The 16,676-nt window shown below is 39.7% G+C and overlaps 2 protein-coding genes across 3 annotated transcripts in view; one reads left to right on the top strand and one right to left on the bottom strand.

Annotated features, from left to right (window-relative positions):
• The first annotated feature begins 1,905 nt into the window (after positions 1 to 1,905).
• On the top strand, positions 1,906 to 11,401 carry LOC118331904 (calpain-5-like). Its single transcript, XM_035667000.1, has 13 exons — positions 1,906 to 2,087; positions 4,058 to 4,246; positions 4,682 to 4,813; positions 5,112 to 5,320; positions 5,659 to 5,851; positions 5,947 to 6,137; positions 6,671 to 6,748; positions 6,836 to 7,031; positions 7,116 to 7,238; positions 9,058 to 9,260; positions 9,701 to 9,822; positions 9,939 to 10,075; positions 10,650 to 11,401. Exons 2-13 carry the CDS (start codon positions 4,082 to 4,084, stop codon positions 10,830 to 10,832), a joined length of 1,932 nt encoding a protein of 643 aa, XP_035522893.1. The 5' UTR covers positions 1,906 to 2,087; positions 4,058 to 4,081; the 3' UTR covers positions 10,833 to 11,401.
• A 297-nt stretch (positions 11,402 to 11,698) lies between these two features.
• The window catches only part of LOC118331905 (serine/threonine-protein kinase PAK 3), a 29,030-nt gene continuing 24,052 nt past the window's right edge, over positions 11,699 to 16,676 (bottom strand). For both annotated transcript variants that reach the window (XM_035667001.1, XM_035667002.1), the window contains 5 exons: positions 16,553 to 16,670; positions 16,262 to 16,361; positions 15,805 to 16,001; positions 15,437 to 15,574; positions 11,699 to 15,267 (listed from right to left, as the gene is read on the bottom strand). In XM_035667001.1, the coding sequence (XP_035522894.1) occupies positions 15,178 to 15,267; positions 15,437 to 15,574; positions 15,805 to 16,001; positions 16,262 to 16,361; positions 16,553 to 16,670 (643 nt within the window). In that variant the 3' untranslated portion in view covers positions 11,699 to 15,177. The remainder of the gene's footprint in view (positions 15,268 to 15,436; positions 15,575 to 15,804; positions 16,002 to 16,261; positions 16,362 to 16,552; positions 16,671 to 16,676) is intronic.

Below are 16,676 nucleotides of genomic sequence, written 5' to 3'. Positions count from 1 at the left end.
TTGTGGATTTATGTGTGCCAGAGAATGTACTCTTTCCAAATGCTCTGTGCTTTTACAGTAACCCCTTTTCATTCCCTGGATTCAGTTTCAGTTTCACTCTTGGACGACATTGAGGGTTCAAGGTTGGCGCTCTGGTTCAGGAAATAGTTTCACTCTTTCACAAATTTGGCTGTCAGATTGTTTCTCTTTGCCGTCTTGTCTGCTCAACATAGTGTCCATTATCTATATCCAAAACTGTGTCCCGATGGGTGATGTTTGGAAGGGTTTTAGAAACATGACAAGGGAGTAGATCTTGATCTACTCCCTTGTCATGTTTCTATTGATATATAGTAGCATGGGACATATCTCTGCTGCAGTAGAAAGCTATCAGCTGTTGCTTGCAGCATAATGAAAAGTCTAAATCTTTGCAAACAGCCCCAAGAGGCTATAATGTTCCTTACGTCCCAAAATACTAAAGTAACTGGACAGAGTGTACAACATAGTGATACAATAATTGTGCAACTTCTAGAGCCTTAGCGGTGGGGTAGAAAATGTTTGTCTGCTTGGTGGCACTAGAGGAAGCACATGAAGTTGAAATCTCTTTCATTTCAGTGCGCTTATAGATTCATGAAATATTTTGTGTATAAGTATACTTTAGTGTAAAGTAAAAAAAATACAGTCTGTGCATTACATTTGTGTGATGATAATGCAAGATTGTGGGCCAATAGACCCGAGCTTCTTGGAATTAAATGACTAAATATGTATGTCAATAAATACATTTTATTACACACGTTATGGAATGAATAACCATATAAATAAACAGGTGTCAACCAATATACCAGTATAAATTATCTATCATTTTAGAGCTCCATAGCTTTGGGAGACATGATTAACTTACAATATCCTGAACTGATCATTGAAATATTTAATTTTGACAATAATGTACATAATCACATCACCTAAGAAGTGAAAGATTTCTTCCATTTTGTCTTTGGTAATGACCAACATCTTGTAAAATACGTAAAAAAACATCTAACTATGAAATTTCCTGAGAACATATACATTCCCACCAGGGAGACCCTGTGACCCTTTCCCTAGTGCCACCATCAGACCACACTTTGGCTGCCCTTTCATAACTATAGCCTGTCATTTACTGAGTGCATTGTTGATTGTAAATGTGACTGTAGATTATTCGGCCTTATGGTCTGCACTCTTTTATTGTGCTGTCTTCTTTTGAAATAGGTTCTTGTCGTCCACTGTGTGACAAGATACTTTTTCTTTCCCCTTCTCAAACATGCATTTTCTTATGAACTTGTGATCATTGCCTTGCATTGATCCTCTCTCCTATCACTGCTAATCCAAATGATTTACTTTCATTTTAGGATTTTCTACAGTTTGTTCATCCTGTCTACTTAGCTCCTGCATGGATTTACCATATTACTGTTGGCTTCCTACAAACATTCTTCACCAGCTTTCTTTTTGCCCTCAGTTTTAAAGCTGGAATTATCCAGACAAGATGTGTCTGTTTGAGGGAGTCAAATTGCTGCTTCTGCTCCTTAAAAGTTAAGACCACTGAGTGCCTGGCAGTTTGCCTTATTACCACAGTTCACTTGCTTGGAGACAGTTTGTTCAATATAAGTGACCTCTGGCTAACTGTAAGACTTTTATTTTTTATTTGAAAGACCAAATAAAATACAAGAAATGATTTAACATAGCTAGATGAAACATCCAGCACATACAGTGAGAGAGGCATTAAATGAAATGGTTGCTTTCTGTTGTTAATTTAACACAACAGATACTGAACAGGACAAGTTTTCTCTTGTTTTCACCTATGAGCTGCTGAGTGGTGGGAGGTGTTCAGTCTCAGTCTCCCCTTCCCTCATAATGTAGCTTTGCACAACACCTCCTGCTGCAGAGAGGTGCTCGTCAGACCAGTTTTCAGTCAGAGTTATTGTGCAAATGAAAGTGCTCGGGAAAACCCTCATTGCCAGAAGCTCAAACTAAAGAAGCTGGTAGGTGTAACTGCCTGTTGCCAAAAACAGATCTTACAAAGTGGACATTAAATGTGTTTGAGCTTGTCACTGTAAGGATAAGAGAGCCCACTACAGGTGAGTGTTGCTTTCATTTTCTTATACTAAACGTTACACTTAGTTTCTTGACATAAGGTTTCATGGTATTAGCTTTATGTAGTTCCTTGTGTTTTCTTTGATTCATTACCAGCACTTCAATACTTTTAAATGAGATAACCTAAGTTCCTTTCTTGCCTCAAACCCTTCCAACCTGTTCTTTTTTACTAAATGACATGTGGTGACTTGTGTTAATGAGTCTAGAGGTAATGTATCACACTCCTCTGTGGGCATTTATTGCTTAATAAAGAGGTTTAATCAGTACAAATTACTCTTTAAAATGTGAAATATTTAAACATGCCGCCAGCCAGATGATATCTGTTGTCTTATCTGATCTGATGTGTTCATTTTCTTGTTGTGACAGCACTAAAAAAGACTAAAATGACTAGAATGTGTCTAACATTACAAATGTCTGGAATAGGAACTGCTCTCACCTTTATTGAAAAGCTTAAACAGAGAATAAGAACAAATACTGTAAACGGACGCTCTCGATGTAAGGAACACACGTTTTACAGTCCTGTATTACATTCATGGTCCACTAAAGAAGAGCAAATAACCGACCAAAAATAACCTGCCTGACCACATTAGCCAGGAACTCTCAAACAGATAACACTCACACACAGCATGAACAGACTCACAACCCTGCTACCCCCTTACCCACAGAATGATTTATTTTCTCAGTCAAAAAACCATGGTAGCCACATACATCTGAAGGAACTTCATTCCTTCCTAATGTTAAACAATAACACCAGGAGGTAATAAAATCTGGAGCAAACACTGCCAGGGTGTGGCTGTAAGAATGAATGTGCGTAAATAGGCTACTTGTGTGTGGGAGGGGTGATAGACACACCTGGAGACTTCCTTATTGTGAAGCAGGAAGGAATCCTGCTGCTCTCCGATAGGTACTATTGGCATTTATTGTGTCTTCTTCTCTTCATTTGTTTTCTCTTCTTGGGTTTTTATCTCTAGTATTTTTTCAAATTTACATCTAAGACATTACCACCTAATTTCTAGTTGTTGCTGTTGTAGCTTGACACATTTCATTTCTATGTGCCTGCCAGATCTGGTTCATTTTCTGCCCTCTCTGTACAATATAGATGTATCTAAATTCATGGGTCTTTTTTGCAGGGGCTTCTTGGGAAGAACTAACTGTCTCTAAGTTCAGGGCTTGTTGCTTCAAGTAAATTAAATTTGATTTTGTGACTTTGTGTTATTGTTGGCAAAAATAAAATATTAACATTTACCCAAAATGATTATATTGGCGCGTCTTGTCCAAACGCAGCCCTGAGTGGTCAATGTGAAGGGACCAAAAGATCAAGGGTTAAAATATCATCATCCTCTAGAGAATACAGCTGTGTTGTTCATCACATCCTCTGTTATAAATACAGTTATTCTCTTCAAAATCCGTCTTGAAACACAACTCATGTTATTCCAACTGAATGTGACAGTTTAGTGCTGATCAGTCACACACTGTAGCAGCCATTGTGAAGGACATGTAATTATTTTGCTTTTCTGGGTGGATAAATGTTTAGTTTAAAAGACATTTGTGAATTTCTTTTGTCCATCAGACAATCCTAGCATCAGACTAATAAAAATCTATTTACAACAAATGTTAGCTTTGGTGAGATATCTTTAGCTTAACTGTAGCTTTCCTTTTTGGGTTCTTTCCATATTAATCAAATATTATACTGTAATCACAGCCCAATTTTAGTGAAGATGAATATTTCAGTTTTTATAATGCTGTAAAGAACAGTTTATGTACAAACACTCTATGCTCAGCAGTGAATCTAGACTCTCCAAAAGGACTCTGTGGGATTTACAGGATGCACAAAAGCGGGCTTTGTCCAAAAAGTTCTCAGAGGCAGAGGGTGGAGAGCGATCCTGCCCACATAAAGTACTTTTAAACACTATATGGAGTCTGAAAACGTCTGGTGTCTGTCATTGATCTGTAGCTTTGAGACTTCAGCGTTTGGACCATGTTCTCCTCTGCTGTCCCACACAAAAACCAGCACTACACTGAACTGAAGAGGAACTGTATCAAGGACAAGATACTGTTTGAAGATCCAGAGTTCCCAGCCACCAGTGTATCGTTGTATTTTAGGAAACCACCTCCTGGATTTGTTGAGTGGAAACGACCAGGGGTGAGTGGCACATGGTGGTGGTCCATCGTTAACATCCATCAGGGAAATTAACATTTCACTGTGCGAGGTGGTTTGCAGACTGACTTAGTTAAAGTAGAAAAATCACTGAACCATCACTACACTTTAGATTATTATAAAGATTATTGACAAAAGAACTGAGATGAAGGGCATAATAAAGTGACAGCCTCTCTTTGATTCCCACTTGGCAACAAACACCTGCCTATTTCAGAGAGATAATACAAAGTGTTATTATCACAAATGCCATATGAGAATAGAAAGCATTTTAACAACAATCGAACTGAAAAGACCACACATACCTCTAAACTACACAAACTAGACTTAGAAACTACTTAAAGTTTTCTCGTTTGGTTTTTCTTTGCCTTTTTTAAGGTTAAATCTTCTGTAAATTGCATCATGTTAACTTCTCTGTTGTAGGAGATAAGCAATGATCCCCATCTGTTTGTGGAGGGCATCAGCTCCCATGACCTGAACCAGGGAGTTGTGGGAAACTGCTGGTTTGTCGCTGCCTGCTCCTGTCTGGCTTTGAAGCCAAACCTCTGGAAGAAGGTGAGTTAATTTGATTCCTTTATTCTGGCCGTGTAAGCCGAGGGGCTGGACAATTTAATGTTAGTAACCAAATGTTAATAAGGCTTATGTATTCTGATGATCACAAATGAAACTGCAGGTACAGTAACACTGAGGCACATAACCAGCTTAAAGCACAGTTTAAATGAGGGCAGCAGGAATTGACCTCAGGGGGTTTAAAGACGGAATAGTCCTGTGATGCTCACTGCTTCAGCTTAAAATAACTCATTAGTCACACACATTTAACATTTGCTGCATTGTGATCTGTGTGTGTTTCCAGGTAATTCCTGACTATAGTGAGCAGGAGTGGGATCCAAAACACCCAGAGAACTATACAGGAATCTTCCACTTTCAGTTCTGGGTGTTTGGAGAGTGGGTGGATGTGGTGATAGACGATCGGCTGCCTACAATCAACGGAGAACTCATCTACTGTCACTCAAAACAAAACAACGAATTCTGGAGTGCTCTGCTGGAGAAGGCCTACGCCAAGTTAGTAAAGTTCAACCACATTGTCCTTCTAGCAGAAATAGATTTGTATTTATTTATATATAGTTGATATTATACATTGCAACATAAACTGCTACTACTAAGTACTACTACTTATACTACTACTACTTATACTACTACTACTAATAATAATAATAATATATTTGCAATGTATAATATCATGAAACAATTATTGCTGCATTCTATAAATCGCATACAATTGAAAAAAAGAGTCCATTCTTGTGTTCTGCAGTATTCTTAAATATAACATATTCAATATTTTAATATTTCTCACATACTTCTAACTAAACTTGTGCTTCCCCTGCATCCTCTCTGTCCAGGCTTGCTGGCTGCTATGAGTCCCTGGAGGGGGGAAACACTGGAGACGCTGTGGTGGATTTCAGTGGCGCTGTGGCTGAAGCCATCGACCTGGAGAAAGAAGCTTTCTATAAGGACCAGAATAAACAAGATCAGCTGTTTGAGGATCTACTAAAGGTCTATGACCGTGGAGGAATCATTAGCTGCTCCATTAAGGTCTGTACTCTTCCTGAATGTTTGCTTCTTTGTCACTATACTTCATAAAACCTGAGCATACTGTAGTAGACAAGTTCTTTTCATGTTTTCATCAGGCACAGCCTCATGAAATTGAGCTCAGGATGGCAAACGGGCTGGTAAAAGGCCATGCATACTCAGTAACTGCAGTGAAGAAGGTGCGTTTGGGTCACGGGCTGCTAGCCTACTTCAAGAACGAAACCATTCCTCTGATCCGTATGAGGAACCCCTGGGGCAAGACAGAGTGGAAAGGAGCCTGGAGTGACAGGTGAGAAGTTTCTTCCAATAAGGGTGAAATTATTTTGAAAGGTGTCAAAATGGAACAGGCACTATCTGTAGATTTAAAAGATGAAAGTGGGTAGTTTGCTTGTTTAATGGAAGAGTATGCACCTTTTCACACATATCCTGTGGTATTATCCACTTCTATCTACTGTCCATCCGTATGCTCAGAATGCCCCCCCCCAAAAAAATCAGAGGAAGAACAAGAAGTAGGAGCTGTACAGTGAGCAAACCAACATACTCTCCTAATCACAAGCTCACCATTGTCATGCATAAAGACAGAGATGGAAGTAATGTGCTGTATTTTGGTTAGAATAATGTGGAATATACTGATAATGCTGCAGAACTGATCTTTCTTCTAACCTGACTAGAGGAACCATTCTTTGTGAAAAGGCAAATTGAAACTTTTTATATCTACATTTTATGGCTCAGAAGGTGGATTTTGTGGATATTATAACCTTAAAACCATGTATTTGTAACAAGTAGAATTAGAATTAATTTGCTTTGCTTGCTGCTTTTCAGCTCTGAAGAATGGTCAAAGGTTGGTGACATGGAAAGGGGCAACCTTGGCATAACAGTGGAGGATGATGGGGAGTTCTGGTAAGTTCCTCTTATTACAACAGTCCATCTGTGGAGTTTATCTGCTCTTTCAGAGTGAATTTATGCATTTTCTGTTCACATCTACAGGATGTCATTCACAGACTGGTGCAAGTTATTCACAGATGCAGATGTCTGCCGTCTCATCAACACTTCGCTGATCAGTATCCATAAAACATGGAATGAAGTTGTGCACTTCGGGAGCTGGACCAAAAATGCAGATCCATTTTTAAACCGCTGCGGTGGCTGTGCTAACCACAAGCAGACATTTTTGCAGAATCCACAGGTACTGGACTCTGCTCACATTAATGTGTTCATGCACATGTAACACATACTGTATATATTAACTCCTTTTCTACTTCTTTTACAGTACTTGTTTGATGTTACCAAGGAGGAAGATGAGGTTCTAATCTCCTTACAACAGAGGGACATGAAGATCCACAGAAAAGTTGGTCAAGGAGAAAATCTAAGCATTGGCTTTGGTGTCTTCAAGGTAACATATATTGTAGCACTTCCACTATACATCCACCATACTTTATTTATCTAATGAATGGTTGGTGATTGATTTATGACTGTGTGTTGCACACTAAGCACTTATAAATCATGGGTAAATTACAGTTTGTGTAACATTGCAAGATCTTGGTGAGCCTGATTAGAGAGGAGCACAGAGGAAATGGTCTTCGTCTGGGACAAGAACGTTAGTCAAGGGTCAGTTTGTTTTGGGTGAAAACAAGGTCATTTCATCATATTTTGGCATTGATTTTGGTCAAAGATTTTGGCTTCATTTGACTTTTCCACGTTTTTTCCATTTCTATAATGACAGGCAGACATTACTTGATAGTTTATCGAAACCAAAACAGACCATTTCAACAAGACGCTAAATCATAAGTGATTAATCACAAAAAATCTACATTCTTTAGTTGATTGTTTCAAGCTGAAAAACTGTGACAATTTCTTCTAAACTCTCAGTAAGATGCAAAGAGTTGAGTACAAACTCAGGAATGTGTTTTGGTAGGTCTTAAGTTAGCTGTAAGTAAATGCAGTCCTCTTATGCAGCTGTAAAAGTTGTATCTTATTTACTGGGATTAGATTGTCACATTCAAATTAGGCCATGTAACCGTATGCGGCAATACTGACATCGCATTTCCCGTAATGTGATTAACTTGTCAGAGATCTGGCTAAGTTCAAACGTACACACGATACACTCTTATCATGCTGACAGAAGTGTTGCCAAAGGGGAGGGTTCTGGGCAGCAATAAAAGCTGGTGTCACAAGGAGTATGTCATTAAAAAGGTAGCTGCGTGCACATGGTCCCACTGAACGGCTGTGAGCCTGAACCTGGATTTAACCCTTGTCATCTATGGTCATCAAGCAAGTGATGTGTCCTCTTCCTCCTTCATCTGACAGACTCCAGACACTCTGTCCACATTCTCTGTTGTATATGTTGTCATCTATTACACTTTGTATCTTCCTGTTTGAGAAGTATATCAGGGGACTTTTAAAAAGACTTTTACTTTCTCTCCGTATCAGTGGTCTGAGGGAATCCCACCAACTATGTTGACTGTAATTATTATGTTAACCTAATGGTTGGCTGTTAGCTATTCAGACAAAAAAGGATATGCAGTATAACCCTGAAGCCGGTCTGACAGGATGTTTTTTTTCCTTCTGCTTAACTGACACTAATCTTACCAGTGCAAGCATTATATTACTTTGTACCTTCAACAACACAGTGACAAAATACACACTTATGTTAGATTTAACTTCTATTCACTGTTTTGCCACCAGGAGGCAGAATAATCTCTGTAGACAGAAAACAGTAAATTATTACTCCTCTAGCTCCTGTTTAAACCCTTAAAATGTATTTTTACACCTCTATTACATCATATTAAATGTATTATATGCACACTGTTATCTCGGTTTTAAGTCTTATCCTGGTGTTGTTCATTAAGGGATTTGATATTTACATTGAATATGGAAAAATGGTAATTAATCTCCCTGCTGATGCAATTCTAACAGTATCCATGTTATCAATCATCTGCGTGCAGTTTTATCTTGATTTCTCACCATCTAAGCCACTATGTTCTGCACCAACAAAGAATATTTTATCGACTAAGATGTTTAGATGTCACAGTATTTCTGAAATCAGGACAAAATGTTTACAGCAAACACATAACCAGGATACTAGTCCTCATGTAAATGCATTAATCGTTAAAATCACTTGCCAGAAATACTTTTAAAGAGTAAAGTCAGTGATTTATTCAGTGTTTTCTAAATGAACGCTAAATAAAGCCTGAATGGGTTTCCTTTCCCAGGTGGAACTGAACAGGAAGTATCGGATGCATGACATCCTGACCCAACAGTGTATGGCGACGTCCACCTACATCAATGCTCGGACAGTATTCATGAGAATTACGCTCCAACAGGGCCGCTACGTCATCATCCCCACCACCTTCAAGCCTCAGACACTGGGGGATTACATGATCCGGGTTTTCACAGATGTGGACTCAGACTGCAGGTACAAGGTGTTTTATGCTGTCAGGCAGAAATGTTTAATGTTTAATGTTTACATATCTTGAAATGATCAGGTCTTAAGAGACAGTGCAGGGAAATCAAGAACAAGGTTGTTCTAGTGGATGGATTATATCCAACGAAAGCACTCAAATGAGTGTTTCGGAGAACTACAAAATTATGTTCATATTAAATCACTTCACAGTAACATCTCTCCTGTTTTTCTTGGCCAAAGATTTTGTTTTGCCAGACTTTGACGATCTTGTTGGCAGACCTAAACACCGACCCATTTTTGTTTGCTCACATACAAGTCATCCAAGCTGGCTAGTCCAACCAGTATTGTGTTTATGAAACACAGGCATGCTGTCACTCCCCTAGTCTTCTAATTTACAGATAATAACATCAGGAGCTCTATTTCTCTCCTGGTTCTCTCCTCTACTCTCACAGGGAGTTGACAGAGGATAAGCCGAAAGTGAGATGCTGGAGTTCATTTCTTGGATACCCACAAGCTGTGACTCACGTCTATGTCCACGGAGCCGAAGGGCTGGAGAACCAGGACAGTACAGGAGGTTAGAGGACTACACAAACCAGACTTTACCCCAAATCTACTAATCAACAGAAACAGACTGTAATCCACCAAATTGGTTTGCTAAAATGGATCTTTACATGTTTTTTTTTTATGCAGGTGCAGACCCTTATGTGATCATCTCCTGTGAGGGCCGGTCAGTAAAATCCCCCATCAAGAAGGATACGTTGCAACCAGAGTTTGCAATAAGCGGCATTTTTTACAGGAAGAATCCCAGGAAGCCCATAACTGTGCAGGTAAAATGGCGTCACTCTCGTCCTGAGGACTGTTATTTATCTCAGTGACTCCTACACTGTCCTGTGGAGAGGATGTATCTCCAAAATGTCAACTTTTCACACAGAAACAGCCTTGTTTCAGGCTCAAAGACAATGCATTTTTCAATGATCCAATGTGTTTTGGAATGGTTTTGAGAGCATAAGAGGGAGGAGAATTTTTACGACCTATTGAGGCACATCATCCCTCAGTTCATCTAAAAAATCATAAAATTCGGAGATATATTTCTACCAGCTTTTTAAGCTGCTTGTATGTTATGTGCTCAGGATAACTAATAATAATAATAGCACGAACAGACTGAATCTATAAACTGGAAAAACTCACATATATAACTGGTGATCAACTGACAGATTTAATGGCAGCTTGTAACTGGCAGTAATAAAGAACACAGGTCTTTGCCTGATAACGTTATTGCTCAACATAATCAAATCAGATTCACCACCCCTCTGTTGAAGCTCTGCAGATCTACTGTGGTCATTTTGTAATGTGTGACAGCAGAATTCTTACATATATTTCAAACTGACTGGTCTTCCTCAGGTGTGGAACAGCAACGCGGTGAAGGACGAGTTTATGGGCCAAGTAGTGTTGTCTGGGTCGGAGAAGGACACCACAGACCCTCAGAAGCTTAAGCTGAGGAAGCAAGGACAGCAGATGGCTGATGAGATGCCCGGTAACATAGGTTTGAGGATTGTCACTTCTACTCAGCTGACTGCCATGTGACCTCTGCAGTGAACTGAGAGAGGGTTGAATGTTTTTGTTTTTTTAACTATGTGGTGAACAAACAGTTGTTCAACCTACTGGATATCAGTGCTTGTGTATGATTACTCTGAGCTGAATTTTTCACTATTAATTGCACGTCGGTGAATTATTTTGCAAAGTCGAGAGGTGCGCAGGGCAAAATTGGACAGACTGAATGTCATTTCCTCTAATTTTTATCCAAATTTTATTTTCTGTATTACTTTTTTAACAATTTTTGTTTAACTTATAACATATTTTTTTATGCTTTGCAAGTTGATTGTATAGATACCACTTCTTTTTTTTAAGATGTTACTCTATACTGTGAGTAATGTGGCAGTTATTTAACTAAAGTCTTATGATGGTCACCTTTATGCAGAAAAACTTGCCGTATGTACAATTCATAATTCATGTATCATCTTATTTAGGCCCAGTGTGTAACATTTAGGGTCTATTGGCAGAAATTGAATATAATATTTGTAGGTATGTTTTTTTTATTATATCTGTAATCACCTGACCCGAATAATAGTTGTTTTTGTTTTCTTAGAATGAGCCAATTTTATCTACAGAGAAAGCAGGTCGTCTTGTGGCGGAGTCCGCCATGTTTCTACAGCAGCCCAGAACAGACAAACCAAATACTGGCTCTAGACTGGGTCTTTTACGTTTTTTAAACTTTTGAAACATACCAACAACTGCAACTAGACCTCTAAATCCTACACAGTGGTCCTTAAATGCATCTTCTTTTACTTTCCATCAATTCATATCATGTTTTATTTATAATCATGAATGGCATAAAGAATTAAAAGAAATTCAACCTAAGAATCAAAATCACCGACAAACATTGCCACAACTCTGGTTTTCTTCCTCTTTTATTTCAGTCCAGTTCCCAAACTGCAATATTTTGTTTTTTTACACTCAAGACACAGCCATGCACAATTCAAAGTTCAAAAAGTCTATTGCTTCAACCACAATTAAAAATAGTTTATCCAAAACCTCATTTCCCCGTCACTCATTTGTCCTTTTTCAAAGATGGGGAAGGGCCTGCTGAGGTATGCCAGATGGATCAGCAGTTTTACAAAGCTAGACAATAATAAGAGTAATAATAATAATAATGATAATAATAATTTAAAAAGTAACATTTTTTGTCTTTGTTCCATTCTCTTGATACACATTAATAGAGGAATTTTCACACCACGTGTACAGGTTTACACATTCAGAAGATAGGAATGTACAGGAGCAACCACAGAAAAGGGGCACGTCAGCAGTGTCTCTCGTCCCGAAATTCACCTTTGTGCTCATAGTTCAGACCTGTACATGGGGCAAAGGCCAAACGTCCCAGGGCCCGAGGAGCTTCCTGACAGGCCAGCCACACCTACCGCACACACACATACATGTTCTAACACCCAGCAGTGGTACTCAGGACAGACTGTGTGGGCCCGCACACAGAGTGCTGCATCCATCGGCTCTCTGTCCAGATGAAGGAGTGTCCGATAAAGCCCAAACAGGAGAGCTGGATCCAGGAGTGCAGAGACAGCGTGTGTGTGTTTGTTTTTGTCTTTTTTGATTTTCCAGGGTGCAAAACATTTATTGATACATACCATAGAGCAACCTGAATATTGTCATTTTAAGTTACATAATTCTGAAAAAAGGGGTTTTCTCCCATCATATTTACATACATACATACATATCCTAACAATCTTAACCTATTTGAAGATGAGATACAGTGTATAGTTTGTTTTACATGCATGAGTTCTGTTGCATCCTCCTGTCTAAATTCACTCCTTCATCTTCTGTACATTTGCTGTACAATGGAGGTACAATATGACTAAGCAGCTACCCTGCACCTCAAAGTTAAGGTGGACAACACGAGTGAGGCATCTTCTAGTGCAGATTGAGGTAGCCCCCTAACACACACAAACACACACCACTCACACACGGAGGGATGCTACACGGGAAATGCCTGACAAAGCTACCACACAACACACCAACACAAGATAACTTCTGTACAGGAATGAGTTTAAACGCTAACCATGTATGGAAGGACTGTAAGCAAACAATATGAGCCTCTACTTCAGTTTCTGTTTTCAGTGCTCATCAGGACAAGGTACAATCATAAAATGGCACTTGGTACTTCGCTCAGTGGATAACATTCCCCCTCTCTAATCCGCCACACGTTCCAAAAACGCCACTTCAAAAAGAATAGAGCATATGAAAGAAAGTCACATAAGACACCATTAAAAGACAAAAGGACACTGAAGCATGAATGAGCAGCATCTTAAATACCAAAAGAGAGGACAGAGAGGGGATGAGGGTGGGCGAGGAGGACAACTGGTGCCTCATAAGACGTGAATATCCATGTATATTCAGTATTTTCACCTGAACAGGCAGGCCAGGATTTTGGTTAGCACTTAATCCAAACATCACAGTTATATAATGTATTCTGCAATATAAGAAGACTTAATAATGAGGAATCATCATCACTTTCATCACATTTAAACTGAAGTTACTTCTTTTATCTGCATATTACATTTCCTTTCATACTTTAAAGTTTAGATCTCTCTCAAAGGGAAAATCATTTTAAGTCAGCACAAATAGCTGATTAAATAACTGATCAATTACATGACGAAGAAAATGTCTTTCTCCCTCCATGTGTTTGCCATTTTGACCTATGTTTGCATGTTTTTTTTTATCACAGGCATCTTTCCTGCTAAGGGTTTAAGGTCACAGGGATGCTTGGGGCACTATTAGAAACTGTGACAAAGTGTGGCACTAGACCTCCAACTCTCTGTAGGTAAATAATTACATGACCTTCTGTTTGCCACAGTTTTAGAATAAAGGCTGAAATGTCAATCCACTGTGTGCCAGCAGCTCAAAAAGGAAAATCCCTCGTCAAATATAGATATTTAAATGAAAGCATTTATATTTCTGTTGAGTCTCTGATTTAGAATTTGTTTTTACTTCTACAGTATTTCGTACTTAATTGCCTGATAAAAAGCAGGGATTGACATTCATTAAGACACACATACTGAATATCTATGAATAATCCTATTTGAGATGCTTTTACACACCGAATGCTACAGTATGTATTATGTATGAATGCATTTAAGAACGATTTGCAGAATTTTTCACATTGGACAATGCAGCTGGTACCATTTTATAGTAATTCTAATATTTTCCCGAGTGATTTAGGTGTGCGACACATCATCTACATGTCAGTGCAAGTGTCTCTAACTACATCACAAAAATGACCACCAAAACAACTGAATATGTATTAACTTTCCTCTATTATATATTTAGAATCAAATATTTGCTTCTATGATCTACAGCTGGATCACATTATAGTTCTGGTTAAATTTAATGTTTTATGTAGACAAATTGTGCCCTAATAGTGTTTCAGTATTTTTAAATATTCAGAGCATTAAAGCTGATAACATGTAGTCAGTTTTAGAGAGAAAACCTGCAAATGATCTGCAGATAACCTGAACTCCAGTGACTCTATGACAGACACTGAGAGAAGTGGGCTCAAATGAAATAAGAGACCCGTATCTCTTCACCAATGTGAAGCGGATTAATGAAAGATGTTTAAAGCTGGCATAGGTCATGTGAAATTATTCTTGAATGTTTCCCCTGTAGCTGCACCCCTACACACATTCACTCGCACACACATACACATAAATACGCCACCTTGTGACAATCCGCAGAGGAGTAGCAATGTTTCTCCACAGAGCCATAGTCATGCAGGCAAAGATTGGGTCCCAGAGTCACTCTCTCACATCAGCTGGTCACTGCAGGTGCAAGTGTGGCCTGATTGTGCTCCATGGAGGGACTACAGGAAAGAAAAGCCTAAAGCTGGACAGGGGAGGAGTCACAGGCTCTTCAGTTTCGTCAGTTACTCCTCTTAGCTCCTGACGTTTCTTCTTGAAAATGAGCACATTTTCTTTACGATTTTTTCTTAGTTTGGAGAGCGACTGCTGCCAAACAAGACATATGACACAAAGAGATGTGCACAGTTTGAACACACACACACACCCACACTCGCACACACATACTTGTGATGGACTGCTCTACATGTACAGATTGCTGGAGAAGTAAACGAGGAGGCAAGGTCTGTTCAGCAGCATTGGCCAAGAGGCTGCAAGGCCAGATGTCCATCCTACATATGAGGCCTGGGGGTCTTTTGTCCTTGTGCTGTCACTGTATGTCACACAAACCCCCCTCCTTGTGCTGTCACTGTCACGTCACCCACCACCCATACACCCAAGCCCCTGCCCCCATGAACGCACACATCACAGGCAGGGCTCCAGCCTCAGGTGGGGACAGAGGGCACACCCTAGCGACTGCTGTTCTTTATGGCTTCCTTTGCAGCTACAATCAGAGGCGTCAGGCTGGATAGAGGCTTTGCCAGCTTGAGGAAGGAATGCTGCAGAGGACAAAAAGGATAAAATAAAATGTAGATGTGGAGCCAAAGAGAGATGTATGCAGATTTGATCCTATACCACCCTTATGGTTGTAACATATTTCTACATTTAGAATCATGACACTCATTCATAACACATTGATCTATATTGAGGATCGAGTCTCGGTTCTACCTGGAGCAGCTCCTTGGCGGAGCCTCTGCGGTCCACATCCATCTCCAGACAGCGATTGAGGAAGTCCCTGAACACAGATGACAGCCTCTCTGGGTTCTGCAGCTCTGGAGTCCCGTTGGTAGCTATCAGGTACAGTGCCTGGATAGATGGATGATGTCAAACAAACCATCAAAACAAAACAGTTCAGTTAGGGGATCCTACCTAGAACTGTTCTGAGGCACTCAAGATGGTTGGTCTAAAAAGCCTTTAATATTTCATGGTTATTTACTCATAGTAATGGTTACAAAACAAGTCTACACATTTCAGGCCTTCATCATGTCAAATACCATATCATGAATCCTGTGCTGTAGCTGCACTTTGTGTCTTACCCTGAGTGGATTCTCATTCAGGTAGGGCGGTTCTCCCTCCACCATCTCTATTGCCATGATTCCCAGAGACCAGATATCCACTTTTGGGCCATAAGCCTTCCGAGTTACCACCTCTGGTGCCATCCAGTAGGGCGTTCCCACCATTGTGCTGCGCTTGTTCTGCTCTGGAGTGATCTGGGCACAGAAGCCGAAGTCGGCTGCAGAGGAAGACAGAGGGAGGGAGGTGCAGTGGTGTGTTATATTCTTTGTTTGCATTCTACTTCATCACATAAAACATAGAGTTTCTGCTTTGCTTTTACCCATATTTAATTTAAGTGGTCTTTCATTTAACAGTTTACCATTTCTCTCAACCTTCAAACACTTTCACACACACTCAGAACTGTTGTTTTTTACTTTACTTCTACCACACCAAAGCCAAGGGCAAATTCATATACTTGAACAAATAATTAAGACTTACTGAGCTTGACAGATCCGTCCATACCCAAGAGGATGTTGTCACTTTTTATATCTCTATGGATCACCTGGTTGGAGTGTAAGAAGTCCAGGGCTTGAAGACACTGAAGAGAGAGAAGAAATCTTAAAAATATATCTGATAGACACCTACTCATAAGGAAGGAAGTGGGCAGTGTTTTTTTCTGTTGAAATTTTGTTCAAATGTTTGCATGTGTCCACCTAAATGTAAGGGTTAGACCATCATAGCCACAGAGGTAGTGGGTGGTATTGCTGATGTCTAAACCTGGCTTCTTACCTCTCTGCAGACTGCAGCAATCTGGCCCTCGTCCATGCAGGTCTCAGTCACTACATCTGTCAACGAACCACCGGCCAAATACTCCATCACCACCCATAGCTCATCTCCTACCAAGTAACTAAAA

This window comes from Morone saxatilis, unplaced genomic scaffold (genome assembly GCF_004916995.1).
Source record: "Morone saxatilis isolate NCDOM2014 unplaced genomic scaffold, NCSU_SB_2.0 Contig20, whole genome shotgun sequence".
In the NCBI taxonomy this organism is placed as follows: Eukaryota; Metazoa; Chordata; class Actinopteri; family Moronidae; genus Morone; species Morone saxatilis.
This window is presented reverse-complemented; position numbering and strand designations above follow the sequence as displayed.